At 45.0% G+C, this 16,784-nt stretch overlaps 1 protein-coding gene across 3 annotated transcripts in view; it reads right to left on the reverse strand.

Annotated features, from left to right (window-relative positions):
- MMD (monocyte to macrophage differentiation associated) overlaps positions 1–16,784 on the reverse strand; it is a 40,184-nt gene that overhangs the window by 12,187 nt on the left and 11,213 nt on the right. The window contains exon 1 of one of the 3 annotated variants that reach the window (XM_027882383.1): positions 4,775–4,891. The exons of 1 other annotated variant lie outside the window; for it this stretch is intronic. In XM_027882383.1, the coding sequence (XP_027738184.1) occupies positions 4,775–4,803 (29 nt within the window). In that variant the 5' untranslated portion in view covers positions 4,804–4,891. Of the gene's footprint in view, positions 1–3,548; positions 3,635–4,774; positions 4,892–16,784 lie in introns of those variants that run through there. One more of the 3 variants, XM_027882381.1, reaches the window with a different exon arrangement.

Genomic DNA, 16,784 nt, shown 5'->3' on the forward strand with positions numbered 1-16,784 from the left:
GCAATTCCTTTGTCAGTGACAAGCGGCACCTTGCTCTCCTCTCCAAGAGGACAGTGACACCATCATCATATACACAGGCTCACAGAACATTTGTTGTCCAGTGCTTACAGGTCTTCAACAGCTGCTGAAGACCATCTCTGCATCCTCTACAGTTGGAACATTCAGTTTACCCAGTTCTGCTTCCAAGTTAGGAAAACATTTAAAAATAAAAGCATCTGTTGGCTCAGCGAGTGACCAGGCTCAGACTGCCCTTGCCTGACTCCATAAATTCAAAGTCATGGGAAACTTTTCACCGATCACATCAGAATATTATTGTATTGCTCTGTGATGGTACTTAGAAGTTCCACAAGAAGTAAAAAAAAAAAAAATAAATAAAAAAAAAAGGAACCCAAAGCTGAAGAACCAAAAGGAATAAGCTTATACTCAGTAGTAGCTTTATAACTCCCACTGTTCCAAATTTTTATATGTGAGGTATTATTATCATATAAAAATCTATAAATAATTGAAGATAGCCTGCTAATGGGGTGTTCTATTATCCAGCAGAGGGCTACTTCTAATTGTTTTTCCTTTCATTTAGTAGAAAATATACTGCATCTTTCTAAAGCAGCCACAACAAAGCTCGGGGTAATGTTAGATTTTAAACAGAATTATGAACGAACACTTCAGAAATCAGAACCTCTTACTCTGACTAATTTGAAGACAGTTATTAGCAGTAGAACAGAACACAAAGACAGTAACAAAGCCATCCTTGCTCTGTTATCTACACGAAGGGTTGGGGTTTTTTCCCTTCTGTGGCAGCACAGGAACAATGCAAATATTCGTTCACATGTAGTAACTCCAGGCTGGCAAAACAGACAAGCACCAGATTTCAGAGAACTTCACACTTCCAAAACATTTCAAATATTTCTTATTTTACGTACAGTAACAACAAAAATGGTCAGGAACACGGCTGTTGAAAGCTTTCCTGGACATCCTCAACATCCCAAACTTGCTGTTTCTCCACCAGAGAGGGTTCCAGCAGAGCCCAACACCAGCAACACTTCACCCGCAGGTTGACAGCAGTAACACACCCCCACGGGTGAGTTTTGGCAGGAGGGGCAGAGTTCAGCTTTACCTCTGCCTAAAAAATGGGTCTCACAACACCCCAGTAGCACCTTTGCTGTACATGTGAGGTTCCTGCACCTCTCCCTTAGGAAAGGCAGCGACTGCAACAGGCTGTGAGAGCCAGACATCAAACACCAGCACATTCACTCAGGTCACTCCTCACAGGCAGTGCTCTTAGTAGAGCAAAGTTTCAGTTCTTTCCCCCTGCCTTTTGATGATTAATTATTTATAAACGTTATCAGGAACAACTTCAGAGGGAGGATCACTAAAGAGGTGGTTGCACAGGGCACTAATTCCAGCTTCTCTTGCGTTTCCCTCATTTTCAGTTGGACAGATCAGGTTTAATGTCTTGAGAAACAGATCTGAAGTTTGAAAATAGCTGCTCTGTGATATGACTGAAGTACACATCAAAACCAGAAGAAATTATTTTGACACATACTGCTGAAGTCAGTCATGTACTCCTGTAGTTATAGGCAAGTGTGACACTGCAACATGAAGGCAGAACAATGTGGTTACAGACTTATTCACATTCTAGAGGCAGAAGTGGCTCTATTCTTTCTCAGAGATAAATAAATAAATAAACCACTCCACCGCCAACAGATGCTTCTTGTTTTCTGCCACATGAACACTGAAACACAGGGACAATGTTCTTCCTCCTGTCTACAGGTCACGTTTGCCTCCTCTGGAAAAGATAATGGTGGGAATTATAATCTCACCTTCCTGAAAGTGGAAGCTCAATTTACAGCATTCAGATTCTGTTTACTCCCAAACAAAGGCTCTCTATAACACAACCATTAAGGCTATTATCAAATTCAGGACAGTCTGATAAAGTCCCACTGAACTGGATTACAATTTACAGGAAATGTTTCTAAGTGAAGCCTTTTGATTCTCTAGCAAATCTCTGATGCATTCTTTAATTGCAGGACTCCAATGGAACTGGACTCATTTAATCAGGGGATATGCAGCACATCTCACAAGAAAACACAAATACTTCTCCATTTCAGATACTGACAATCCAAGATCTCCACGATAAAATATTAATGCCTTCAATACCAGAATATGAAATTACTGAAATTAAGAGACTAAGAACTGCTTGCAGCCAGACAGGAGAGCGGGATGCTTTCACACTGAGCTGAGCTGTGAGTTCCTTTTCACAATTTAAATGCATTCTCAATGCTCAACATCTGCTCGAGGCCAAGGAAGTCCAAGCTCCAGAATTCCACAGCAGGCAAACAACCTTCTTTGATGAGCACACTCCCAACAGAAGCGGAAAAGGGGTATTGAGAAAGACATAAGACAATTTAAAACAAGAGGGAAGAAACTCATACCCCCCTCCCTTTACACTACTTGAGCTCTGATCTTGAAATACTTGGAATATTTTAAATGTTAAACACAGGGACTGATCGATCCTTTGTGAGAGACCCCGATCTCCAGCTCCTATTCATTCCCAAGGAGCAGATGCTGCCTGTTTCACAGCGATTCCAGAATTAAGGGAGGATAGTATTTGGGAGACAAAGCAGGCGGGAAATCTGAGGGTTCTTAACGCTTTGTCTTCGCATGCAAATCCAGCTTAGAAAAATAAACTACAAAATCCCAAATCTCCTGCACGTCTCTGTAAGGCATTTGTCTGGCAGCACAGCAAGCTTAGACCCCAGACTGCAGAAGGGAAATCAAATCTCGCCTTATTCATGATTCCCATCTGCTGAATGAATTATTCTTTTAAGCATGAAGCAAAATGTCAGTAAAAACAGCAAGCACTGATAATGGCCTTGAAGATCTGGAATTTTTTTTTTTAGTCTTTTCAGGAAGTATATTTCCTTTATTCAGCTCAAAAGACCTCATACTTCCTTTTACCAACATAAAAGCACATTACCCCTTTCTGTGTCTTTCTTTCTTTGTGCTTTCCAGCAGCAGAAGCCATTTAGACCCAATAAACCACAAATAACAGCATATGAGAAACTGCAACCAGGTGGGCGTAACTCCACAACACCAGCATTAAGCACACATTAAATGGGGTTCGAAATTGCTTCACTATCTAAATATATGCTAATGTATCTAGTATGTTATCTAGGCTCTTTGTCTTCAAGAGGAAAGACAAAAAAAAAAATCCCCAGCAGGTCAAAACAGATCAGCACTACATTTTCATGATGAACATTTAGGTAAGATTTTGAAGCAAATCTAAAAGGTTCGTAAAAAGCTTGCCAAATTGGCCAATATTTCCTCTTCACAACTTCATTCAGTTAAAAATAGAGCCATATTCCCCTTCACTAGGCACCTTCCTTCCTGGATTTGACAGTATCTAGTTGTGGTTTGTAACTGTTCACATAATCTTTACTATCACTGAACATCTGAGGCACAGAAATAATTCAGATCAGTACAGAAGCTGTTCCCTTATTTGGAAATATCAGTGAAATCACACACTGTGTAAAGGTTCATGTACTTACAGCACGATACTAAAGATGAAAGGAAATCTGCAATACTCAGAGAATCCATAAACAACTCTGGTACCATGCATAGATTAGGTCACGGAAAAAAGTGCCTGTGCATCCCACTGACCACCCCAAAGGTCCTCAACCTTCCGGCAAGTTCGAAAGGCAACATTTCAAGTGAAGAGTGGGCAGCAAAAAGTCACCCCCGGGTGCTGCAGCACATCTGAGCTCAGGGGCAAGGCACCAGCCGACTGAACACCCGAGGTGTGGGCTTGCACAGAAAAACCACTGCATTTGCATTTTTCTCTCTCCGTTCTCTTTCAATTTTATTTCCCTTTCAGTACTTAGTTTCTCGAGCAAGTTGGTGAAAGGAGAGCAGGGCAGCCCTATGGTGGGTACCTGCTGAGGAAAAGCACCACAGAAACTGCCCTTGCCCCAGAGATGGATTGTCCGTCAATAGTTACCAGCCTTGCATCCCAACTTCGAGCAAGGAGGAACCTAAAGCCCACGGATGTATATCTTTATCTAGAAACCGTGACCGCAGTTACCCAACCAACACCCCGCCCCCCCTTCCCGCCACCCGAACACGAGCAGCATCTTTTTAAGCTGAAAAAGGGTTGGTTTTTAAGCTGAAAGAGCGTAGATTTAGATTGGGAAAATCTTCCCTGTGAGGGTGGGGAGGCCCTGGCACAGGTTGCCCAGAGCAGATGTGGATGCCCCATCCCTGGAAGCGTCCAAGGCCAGGCTGGACAGGGCTTGGAGAAACCCAGGCTAGTGGAAGGTGTCCCTGCCCACGGCAGAGGGGTGGAAGGCGGAACGAGATGAGCTTTAAGGCTGAGCTTTAAGGTCTTTCCGATCCAAACCATGCTGGATTCTATGATTCCACAACCAGTCCGCCCTGAGAGGCGGCTGGACGAGGATCTCCAGCGCTCTGCGGGTGCCGGACCCAGCCCGGCCCGGGAGCCACAGGTCGGGCCCCGCGCGATCCGCCCCACGGCCGGATGCGCGACCCTTCACCCGCTAAACGGGGGGCAGCAAACAAACAAATAAAGAAACAAACCCCACGCAGACCTTCCCCACACACACACCCACTCATCCCCTCGCACCGCTCGGTACGGCCCTGCCCTTCCCGCCCGGCACCAGCGATGCCGCGGCAATCTCGGTTCCCCCACCCATCCCTCGCGGAGAGCACGGCGAGGAAGGGGGGGGATCCCCGCCGGAGGACGGCGGGACGAGCTCACCTCCGGAACCGCTCCCGGAGCCGCCGCATGGGTCCGGGTCGGGGGGTCGGGCCGGGGGGCTGCGGGCGGCTCCGGGGGCGGCTCGGGCCGGGCTCCGGGCCCGCATTGGCGAGCGAGCGGCCGCGGCGCGCAGGACGGCGGGCGCCGGGCGGGCTGAGCGTGGAGCCGGGCGGGCGGCGGCCGCTTTAACCGGCCCCAGGGCTCCCTCAGCCCGCGCCGCCCCCGCCCCGGCCCCGGTCCCGGCCCGCCCACCGCGCCACGGCCCGCCCCGACCATGGCGGGCGGGACCGCCCCCCCCCGGCACCGCCGGAGCGGGGATGGGGCCGGGGGGAGCGCCGGGAGCCGCGGCCTGGCTGAGGGTGCCGGGCAACCACGGCCGCCGTGTGGGCGCTGAGGGCTCCCGGTTTAGCTCGTCCCGCAGCCTCACGGGGGGGGTGGAACGGCACCGGGGGATGGCGGCGGAATTGCATTGTCTCGGCTCGTTCACCCAACACGAGCGCGTCTCGTTCTCAAAACCTGGCGGCTGAAGGAGCCCTTCCACAAGGGACACAGCACCGGCCGAGCCGGGTGTCCTCGCCCCCTTGCCCGTGGGGTCCGTCCCGGTGTGGAGATGCCCAGCAAAACACTCCTTGCTTTGCTGTCACATCAACCGAATCGAGGTTACAGTGTTGAGACTGCCTGTGCTAACCTGACCAGCTGTCTTCCCCTGCCTGTACGCTGTAATCTTATCTACTCCAACCAAACTTCCAGGCAAGGGTTATTCCACTAAGTGAAGGGTCCGTGTCAAGCATGTTTCCATAAGATGAATGTGGTGTTGCCTCGTACAGTACAAATCAGGGCATGAAGTAGGAGAATATTATGTTGTATTCATGCTCCTGTTGTCGAATCTAAGATCTTTTTTACAGGGGAATTTGGAATGATTTCAGCCCTCAACAAAAGCAATTAGTAGAGGAATACTGAAGCAAACCGTTCTACCGTTTAGACAAATAAACCATATCCAGCGTCAACATCTTTTATAGCAGGACTGAGACAGATGGGATCTGCTGGCAGTTGCTGCCATAGTTTTAAGTCATCTCCCCAGCCAAGCATGTCACCTCTGCCAGGTAACCACCTCCAGCAGCAGAGGAAGAGTGAGCAACGTGACTTGACTGGACGTCTGGCTAAATCTGACTTTTCATGGCCTTCATGGCCCTCAGTCCCATTTACCAACTCTTCCTCTGTGCCAGAAGTGAACAAAGGATTCGGTGGTAACAGTTTAGTAAACTGCCATGGCAAGAACTGCCCCTCAGTTTCTGTAGTTCTAGGATGGAATAAGCTCTTCTGGTAGAAATTGCAGATTTTGATTGTCTCCAACAGGGGCTTGCTGCAAGGACAGATGGGGCTGGGCCAGAAGGCAGGCACTTGCTCAGCTTTGCTCAAGGGGGAAGGTAGAGCTTGTTGCTGGAAAGGAGAGCTCTTGAAATGCAGAACTGAGCTGGTTCCCTGAGAAATACATCTATTAATCTCTGAGGTATCACTGTTAATAAGTTGGTACAATCTGTCATCTGATTTAACAGTGTCACAGGTAATAAGGTTTCACATTGCTTATGTTATCTGTGAATCCGAAAGGAGCCAAGTTTGAGGACGCCACTGAAAAGCCCAGACCTGCACACGCAGCTACATCTGAACAGCTGAAGCATCAGCAGTATCCCAATATCCTGGCTTTATTTTGGGGTAGAACTTTCAGGCTGTAAAAACATTCAGGAGCTTGTGACACTGTGGACACCATGACTAGAAAGCTGCTGCTTTGAGGTTCTGATAAAAACCTGGACTGACTCCTGTAAAATGAATGTGCCGACACCTTCAAAGGGGCACACGGAGTCATTGGATCTTGTCTCCATCTTCTCTCATTCCCCCTGCTCCTCTTTGACTCTTTCTTCTGTCTCTTCCCAAGCTATTCCCATTTTCATTTCCTTCCATGCTGTCTTGGACATTTGATCTAGACGCTACCAGCAAACGCATCACAGAGTTTTTCTCCTCACAGTTTTCAAAGCCTGTTTTTCCACCTTTGTTCTGCGATCACAGATCTCAAACTGATGTAACTTCCTGTTCCATCAAAGATGTACAGATTAAAGATACTATTCAAGTTAAGAAAAATTTTAAAAAATCACTGCTTCAAACTTTTTTTACTTTGAATGAAAATAAGAACACTCATATCATGAAACCTGACTGTGTGGAACCAGGTTAAGAAGACCCCCAACCATCTTGACAGTGGTGATGAAACTGGAAGATTTTGAACTGGATTTCTGTGTCTCTTAGGGAGAGCACTGAACTGCTCAGCACACATACTGTTAGAGCAGTCCTGTCCAAAAACATATTTTTAGTACCTGTGACTCTTGTTGGACTCATCTCTGTAATTGCTTTTGATGATCTATTGAATCAGAATGCCTTAAAAAAAAAAAATCACAACAAAATAAACCCCTTATTATGGACCACAGAACCATTAAATCTAATTCCTAAAAATTGGCATTAGGCATACAAAATTAAAGAAGCAAAAACCTTATTAGTTTGATTACTCACAAAGTATAAAAGAAAAGAGCCTTCTAATACCCAAAGTCCATTTGATTAAAAATGTTCATAAGACTAGAAATATGTCCTGGTGCACTCAGCTAGAATTTTAATAGATGAGTCAGAGCTACAAGAATATGGAAGAACTTTTCTTACTTGAATCTGTCCCTGCTGTGGAGCACAATCAGGTAGTGTGCTTGGAAGGAGCAATGTATTGAAAATGAACAGCCAAGGGCTCATTAATAGGACATTTAACCTGTTATTTTTTTCACTGGGAAAGAGAATTTAGTTCTGATCAAGGCTGTGAGGTATTTGTAAAATGGGTTGCCCAAAATGAACCAGGCAATCTCAGTTTGATACCCAACCAACTCCCATTTGGCACCTAATAAGAGGTGTTCACATAGCAAATCCATTACTAATTGCAATTCTTGACAGTCAGGAGCACATGAGCTGTGTGGTTTGCCCTTATTATTTCTAGGTCAAATTTTGCCCGTGTGGAATCTCCTGCTGGCCCTTCACAAGCACTGTTTGCTTGCCTAAGGAGGGAGAAATTCGTACTCCTGGACTATCTATGAGCATTAAATTGTCACACATAGACATAATTTCCGAGTCAGACATCAAATGCCTTTAGAGGGTTATGCAAAGAGAGACACAGAAGTGGGGTCTGGAGTTTTCACTGCATTGCAAAATTGTCTTGGGTTGCAGAAATCCATCAAACGAATATCAAGGACTTGCCAAAAGCTTCCTCTTCCCCACCCAAGATGAAACTTTAATTGCCCCATGAGATGTCAAGCGGTGAATGAAATCCTCTCAGGAGGTTATCTTAATAAATGTAAACATCTCACACAAAAGCTGAGTTTCTTCTGGCCCTTTGGCACAGACGAGTTCTTATTACAAGCCTGCACAATAACAAGTCTTCTGATTTGTTAAACAGATAACAGAGAAGGAGCTCCCCAGCTGCCAAAACGGATGTGTTCGTGACAAGACATTGCTAACATTCCCAGGTACTTACTTTTTGGAGTTGCCAGTGGTGACAGGCTAGCTCTGGAGGCAGCAGGACAGCACACAGGGAGCTCTTGGCCAATTTAATGCGGGGACTGAGCAGCACAGAGCCTTAATGAGGCAAAGGAAACGAGTCTGACAGGTGAAACTCCTCTCCACTCCCACTCTACACCGGGGAGTAAATCAAGCATTTCTGGTAAATGAGGGTGGAGAGAAATATCCTTCTGCTTGCTTTTGACTCCATAACAAACAGAGTAAGAGGATCCAGCCTTCCTGTCTTAGGGGTGTGCATGATAAAGGAGGAAGGTGATGGGTCAGTTAAGGTTTGGTTTAGAAGCTTTAGTGGTAAAGCTCTTTCCCTTCCTTGGAATTAGAGAACAAAGGGTTTGGACTTTGTTAGCACATCTGAAGAGATGTGGCAGCAGAACTACCCTGTGAAAAGTTACACTCTGAGTCCGAAGCAGGATAAGGAACCTGTTGGCTTTTTTCTTGCTGCAGACTGACCCAGATTTCTGCTTGATTTGACAGTCATTTTGAGCAGAGTGTGAAGGAAAAGCATCGCTTACTGAAATGCATGTCAATGGTCTTGTGAAACGAGTGCCTCTCCCTCCCTCAGCCTTCTCCCAGTCTAATTAATAAGGTCATCCCGCTGAAGGCAGGCTTATAAATAGCTTTCCAAACACTAATGGAATTAGTTCTGGCCTGGACAACTTTTCCAGGGTGACACAGGTATCTAAGAAGGGCTGGCTCCTTGGCATAGACAGCCACTTGCAGTCGAAATGTTGAAACATAAATATTTACCTGCTGTCCCAGTTCTTGTGCCAACATTAAACCTGAAATGGGATTATAGCATTGCTACTAATATAATAGAAAGACTTCCTGCAAGTAAAACAAGGGGGTTTAGAGGAATGGGCCTTGTATTAGATTACATTAGGCTAGATAATGAAATGTCAGATTCTGCTGAAGGTTTCTCTTTTGTCAGTATTTCTGAGGAAAGTGTATTTTTCATGGCCACAAAGCCACAAGATTTTGTGGGGATAATAAACACTTACCTTGGGGAATAACACCAAAGTACTTCAAGTCAATAGGAATTGTTAGTATGACAGTAATTAATGGGAAAACTTTATGTTTTAAAATTGACTATTTAAATTACCTGTGAACCGAGCCATTGAACTGCTTTGAGAGCAATGGCTGAATTTTAAAATTTGGTGTGAGGCCGGAATTTCATAATAAAATAGAATCTAAATGTGTGCAGAAAATGTAAGCTCTGATTTTTTAGAAAACTTAAAGCAAAATGTAGAGAGAATGTATCTGATTTAGGGACTTCAAATCAATGAACTTTAAGCTCCTAAACAAGAGACAGACATGAAATTATACTATGACTATTTATGTGACTAATGAAGTTTAATTGCAGGAAAATAATGGAGAAACATTATGTTGTAGTCAATTGGTCTCCGAATCAAACAGTTGGTCTGCCATATATTGCATTTCCAGTAATAAACAAAAGGACATAGATTTCAAAATGCATATTAGGAAACCCAAAGAAGATCAAATTTGATATTAATCCATCTTTTCAATCAAATTCCTCCTGGTTGCATGTTCTGAGTATAACCTTCTCCTTAGATGAAGAAGCTGACACAAGGGCAGGAGGTGCTTCATTGTAACTGAGAAAAGATCATGTCTTTAGAGAGGGAGAGAAAAGCAGCACTTTTCAATCTCTGAAATGGCCTTGGACCAGCTGCACAAACTCTGAGTCATCAGATGAATCAAGTCTGTTGATGACTGAAGAGAACTTTTACTTCAAAAAATACAGAAGTATCTTGCTTTCAGATATTGATTATGTAGCTTTTCCTTTGGGAAGCTTTAGTCATAAAGGTGCCAGATTTCAAGGCTTCTTTAGAAATATAAAGTGTCAGGGGAGTTTGGCTTTTAGTAATTGCACCATAAAAAGATGGTGGCCCATAGCCCTTGGAACATGAATCAGTTTCTCCAGCAGGAATCAGTATGTAATTTTGGCTAACAGGCAAGGAGGGGGTTATTAAAGGGCAATGTAAAGGTAAAATTCACTCATAAAGAGAATTTTATACAAAAGGCCAAATCAGGACAACCTGACTCAGGAACTAAGCAGCTGTCATTGCCTTCAGGTTCAGTTTGGACCATTCCATGAAAAGCACCTTAAAAATCACAGTTTAGACTCTTAAACCCAAAGGATAAGAGTCATGAGACTCTGTGTTGTAGATGCCTTTAGGAAGTCTACAACAGAGAATAAAGAATTACTCTGATTGTACTATAACAGTAGATACTCAGTCTGAGTAGATCCTAAGGGACCAAGTCTTCCACCCCATCCTCCAGTTGCATTGATGGGGTCTCATCACTGTGGCCTGCAAAGAAAACCATCACCAGCTGCACCTCAGTCTTGGGGGAAAAAAAAGACCATTATTGCCCTCTCACAGATGCTGGATTTGGGCGTCCAGAAGTGGAGGCTTTTGAAGATCTTTTTAGCAACCTGTTACCTGTGCAGAACTGAATTATTTCACCTTGGCCCCAATATTTCATGTACCCCCAAAATTTTGCCTTTTCAAAGGTAAATGAAAAATGTTCACACTTATACCAAAGCCAGAATGAAGCAGTTCCATGTTTAAATCCCTTTCCACAGTGGACCACCTTTAATCAGTGTTTATAATATTGACATGCACAAACCTTTCCCTTCCTTTCTTCTTCCCACCATTGGAGTTTTTTTCTCTGTGAACGTGTCTGCCATCCATAATCACTCTTAATACCTCATCTTTGACATCACAATCAATGAAGGGAAATAAGCTGTTACTTAATGGGGCTGACACAAAATCCATTTAAGTTAACGGAAAGACGCTCATTGTTTCCTATCAGCTCCAGGTCAGGCCAAAGTGAACAGAGTGGGTGGAATTTAGCCTGTCATTTGTCATCTGAGAGGAAATGATTTCTACATTCCCATTTGGAACTGCTTAGAGATTTTAAACATATTTAGCAAAAGAAAACAAATGGGTTTCTTGTCAGTGCTTAAATAGTTGAAATTTTACTCTGATGGGGCAGTGTCTCATTTTGAGGTTTTGAAGGTAAGTTTGCTTGAATTGTCTTACTTTTTTTGATTGTGTCATAGGTTAAAGTGGTATTTTTCTCAATAGTTTGGAAAAAACCCCCACAAATACAGGAGAGGAAGATCAAGATGAATGTAAGGCAGCAACACTGAAGAGGGGCCTGAGTGCCCCGTGAGGGTCATGAAGCACTGGCTGCGTGGGAGCTCAGCCTGGCCGGCAGGGGCTGTGAGGAGCCCAGCAGCCTGTGAACTCCCTTTGCCCTTCCTGCCAGCCTCCTCCCAAAGCAGCTTGCTGACAGCCTGCTGGTTTTATTTTTCAGAGGTTCCTTAAATACATTTGGAAAGGGAGAAAGCATCTGTGATGCACAGCATTGTCTCAGCTCTTCTAGGTTTTGTAAACGGACTTAATAAAATATGAATCCATTTTTTTCCCTCTGGCTCATAAATATTTACAAATATAATTCAGAAGCAAAATAAACATGTTCTTTAAGCCCAACAAACATCAGGCACGCTGTCCCTACCATGTTTCCCAATCTGAATAATGCTTGTTAGCCTTGAGAAGAGGGAGTGGAGGGACTCTCAGGGATAGGAAGATCCAAGTGATCATCTAACTTGCAGTTCCCCTGATATGTTTACAGACTGGGTTTTCTTCACTGTTTCTGCAGAAATAACTTCTGGTGTTCAAGGACAAAACTTCAAATGTTCTTTCTCTTGTTTGGGGTATGTTACAAAGAGTAAAGGGAGTTCTGTTTCACCACATCCCTTATGGCTGACAGGAAATTCTTGGGATGTAACATTTAATCACTAGTGGTCAGGCCAAGTTGCTGAGAGGTCAGAGGACTTGCAAGAGAGAGAAGGGCATCAAGAAGTTTGATTCCAGTGCAAATTTGCCTACTCTGCTCTAAACAGAGTGATTGCAAAACTAATGTTACTGCTATTGGCAACCTTTGTGAGGCCTTGCATCCACCATCCACTGAATTCTCTGTCTGTCCTTGACTTAGAGTAATAAATTGTGTTATCTTTGATGGAAGGGATAAGTTTTCAGACAGACCCTGACCTGGCTTCTCTTTCTGCTGTGGTGGATAAAAGTCTACAGAATTCCAGTGATGTAACTGTGTGACTGGGCTCACACAAATGAGACTCTGACCCGTCACATAATTGATGGAAGCCCTGAAGGGGAAAAAAAAGCCCCTAATAGGTTTCTGGGAGCCAGTTGCACACTGAGTGGACAAACAACAATCCAGAGGGGCACATGAGTCTCTCAACCTGTTTCTCAAGATTAGAACTTCAGGCAGAAAATTCCCATCCTCCAGATTCCTGGGTTTTGAGGCTCACTAGCAATATTTGCAGGGAGAAGCAGGTGGAACAAAATCAATAAATAAACAGGCAATGCCCCTGAGAAAGAGCTGAAATGGAGATGTTTGTGCATACAGAGCGTGGCTTTCCAGAAACTGCTCCTTCCCCGTCACTTCTGAGCTGCTTCTGGTTATCCAGAGGGGAGCAGGAACCCTCACAGGGACTTAACCTTGTCCTGCAGCACTGGACATTACAGCCTTCTTATCTGTAGCTCGTGTGCAAAAATTGCAAGGCCACATTTTTGGGAACGGAACCCGGAGCCTTGGAGAGGGGCCACGCTTTCCAAATCTGTTTCCTCAGTAGCTTCCCCCTGTGGCGGGGACGCGGCGCTGGCAGCGGATCAGAGCCCAGGAATTCCTGCGCTGCTCTCCGACCATTCCTCCCGGCTGAGGTCACGCCGCTCTGCCCCTTTCTGCTCGGTTTTAGCAGGATCAGTTTTACAAATTACAGGGCGAGGTGCAGCCCCGGTGTGAGAGTGACACGGGGTGCTCACCCCGCCTGTGTCACAGCCAAGCACCGCCGTGGCATCTGCCCTGCCCTCGGCTGACCCCGCTGGCAGCTGTGCCCTGCGCTGCCCTTATCGACTGCCCACGGCTCATTTCGGGCAGCCTCGCATCTGATGTAAATAGGAACGGTGGTTTCTGAACCGCTTCCAACTCCTCAGAGCTTCACTGGAGGCTGGTAATAGCAGTCTGCTTGAACTGAAGAAAAGAACCCCAGAGCTATCCACAACCTGGCACCGGAGAAACCTCCGTGGAGGCTTCAGTCAAAAATCACAAACTTTTGATCAGAAATTTATAAAGGCAAGTGGAAATCCGAATTCCCATGTTTTGGCAGCAGGGCTATATTGGGTAAATTGTCACTAGCATTAACCATTTAAAAGTTCTTTAGTGCCCACCTTCAAGACAAAAAGGAGGGCATCTCCTTTGAGGAAAGATGCCCCTCAGGAGAGGAGAGGTGATACTCTGGAGCAGCTCATCTCTCCTTTTGTTCCCGAGTTTTGGAGTGCAGGGGCCCAACCTTTGGATGGTGTCATTAATCCCACACAAACTGAGGGATGCTCCGCTTGCATTCCTGCAGCATAGAAGGTTAAAATAAATGCTTGTTAAACTCCATGCTGTCTAGTGCACTAGACATAAGTGCTGCTTTTTAGTCATCGATATATTGCTATTTAAAGAAGACTGGTACTTTTAAGTCTCCTGATTATTCATATTAAAAGAGAGTTTCTTTTTCATTTGAGATTTTATGCTGTCATGCAGACATCTCCATAATTAAATGTGTGCTTGGCTCTTTCTGTTTCCAGTTAAGTAGACATTAATAGGGAACCTACCAAAACCAACTGCCAGAAATTTCCCTGCACTTCAGTTTAAAAATATTAATATTGAATTACTGTAATGATAAAAGTCCTATATGAAATCACTAAAGGAAATTTAAGGCTAAATCGTTTTGGTTTTGGAATCATCCAAGATAGTTTGTTCAAACTGATATTTTTCTTACAGTTTCCCTATGGGTACAGCAGAGACCTGTTCTCCACTTCACCAGGGGTGGTTTAAAAATAAACACTTCTAAGCACAAAATCTCTCTACCTACAGCATAAAAGACTAGTACTGAAGTTGCAAAATCAAAGGCCTTAACATTAGGGAACCTTTCTGTATATGTCTAATATTGGACAGTATTTAATGCCATAATCAAACAACATTTTTCCTGTGGGAAAAATCACACACCGGGTAGTCTATGTCCACTTTTGGAGCAGCTATTCAATATTTCATTTTTCAATGTGTGGCCTAGGGCTTAATTCCAGCTGGGAGGGAGAGGCCTTATAAACTGCAGTCTCCATAATCTGATCTGATCCTGGGTCATTTACAGAGCAGCCCTAATCTAACCTGTGCTCCGAATCCACTTGCTGAAGTTTTGCTGTTAATTTTTTTATGTTCAGAATTTTTTTCCCCCTAGAGTAAGAACAGTATCTCCTGATACAGCGCCCACAGGAGAGAGCTGCCTGGAGCATCCAGGCCTCACTGAGTGAAGAACCACCTGCTCGGATGTTCCTGGCTAGATCCCTTGTCCGTGGGGAGCAGGTGATAACCTGAGGTGTAGATGGAACTGTACTGGTGACTGGGGATCCTAAACATGCCCTTTTCACAGCCACTGCCCAGATCAAAGCTCTTCCCTGTGCAGGAGGATTTCCATCCTGGCTGCATCACTGTCACAACTCCTGCCTCTGTTCAGCTGCACATTACACAACCTGCAAACCGAGCTGGAGGTCCAGAACAAGACCAAAACTGGAGCAAGTCTTTTGTAACAAGTGAGTGGGACCTTAAATGGAGATGTTGTTTGTACTCATCCCTCTGCTGCTAAGGAGCAGAGAACAAATATTTGCACAACTGCCTTCACAAATCCAGTTCACACGAACTCCCTCCTGTCCTTGCAATAAGAAGCTGCCAAAAAGGTTGGCTTTCCATTAAACTTTGCAGTCCTACACTAAACATGGCCCTGGCAGGAATGAACCAGCCATTCTGCTCGGCTTGGAGGGCACATCCTCAGCCTGTTTTGGGAGCTGTGACTCCAGTGCAGATGGTGGCAGCCAGGTCTGCTCTCTGGACCTTTATTCCAGCTCTTTGGCTGCACAGCTTTACATCCCACGTCCTGTTTTTAATACTGAAATGTAAAAACACAATCCAAGCAATTAAGAGTAGCTGTTTTGGTCACAATTTACTCTCTGCAAAGAGGGTTTGATGGAGGAAAGGATGGAGAAGAGCATTATGAAGACCTGAGTTCTGCTCGTCCCCATTTCAGTCCCAGCACCTGTGAAGGATGGATCAGCCCCTGAGGGATGAGGGATTGCATCCCAGTCATCTTGCACTGAGTTTGGAGCTCTGTGGGGATGGGCCCCCACAGGATTTCCCACCCTGACCTCCCCATACCATGCTGCTGAGAAAAGGCTGGTCACAGCATGGGCTGTGGTATGTCTGTGCCCACTGGTGATTTTTGAGAGTTCCCAGCTCAGAGGTGACTGGAATGGTGCCCATCCTTCTGTCAACGTTCACACACAGGAGGTGGCAAAGCTGCTCATCTTTTGTTGTCAAAAATGGACATGATAGCAGGGGATGCAGCCTGAGGTGAGCACATGGGAATGCAGCAGCCACTCCATGCCTGCCCCAGCCAGCTCTGCCAGCTCACCTCAGCCCTGACCTCACACAGCCCTGTCATTCTAGCTCCCGAGTCCAGCTCCGAGCAGCAGCTTTGTCCTCAGCGCAGGAGAAGGGTTTGTTTTGACTGCAGGATAATGAATGTGCCTCGGCTCCACGGCTGTAAAATCCCTGGGGAGACCAGGCACGTCGATTGGTACCGTGCCACAGCCAGGTGAGCGTGACACCATCTCCCTGCTCAGGGGTGGCCACGCTCAGCCACCTGACTGTGAAAACTACAGCTGCTTTTCTCATTTTGTAATGGCAAAGCTGGTCTCCACTGACCAATCCACTTAGAAAAATACCACCCAGCTCCCTGGACGGGACACATTCATATATGTCTGCTTCTGATCTTGCCTTGGTTTCACAACCAATAATTACTGTCTTTTCCTCCTTGGCTGTCCTTTTAGCCAAACTATTCACCCACAGTTTGGGAATACTCAGGGAATATCCACTAATGTTGGATAAATTCACTGAAATGGCAGCAAGGACAGATTTGCTGACACTCCTCCCATATTCCAGTCTGGTTCATTTTACGTTCACCATGGTTTATTTTTTTTTTTGTTCCCTTCACCACTATTTGTGCAAATAAACTCTGCAAATATAAATATAGAGCCACAGTGGATTTGTATGGGCATTGACATTGATAGAAGAAATTACCTTTCCTACAGATTTTCCATTATACTGATAGAATAAATTACCTTTCCTCGAGATTTTCCATTCTATATCAACTTCCATTATGTGCTGAACACTGGCATGAAAAGGAAACCTCTGCCATTCCAGCCCTGTGCAAACATGGTTCTCTTCCAAGCTTTCCCTCTTACTACTAAATAAATATGTGTGC

Source organism: Empidonax traillii, unplaced genomic scaffold (assembly GCF_003031625.1).
Source record: "Empidonax traillii isolate 1590-97213 ecotype Southwest subspecies unplaced genomic scaffold, ASM303162v1 scaffold105:size1093405, whole genome shotgun sequence".
Taxonomy (NCBI): Eukaryota; Metazoa; Chordata; class Aves; order Passeriformes; family Tyrannidae; genus Empidonax; species Empidonax traillii.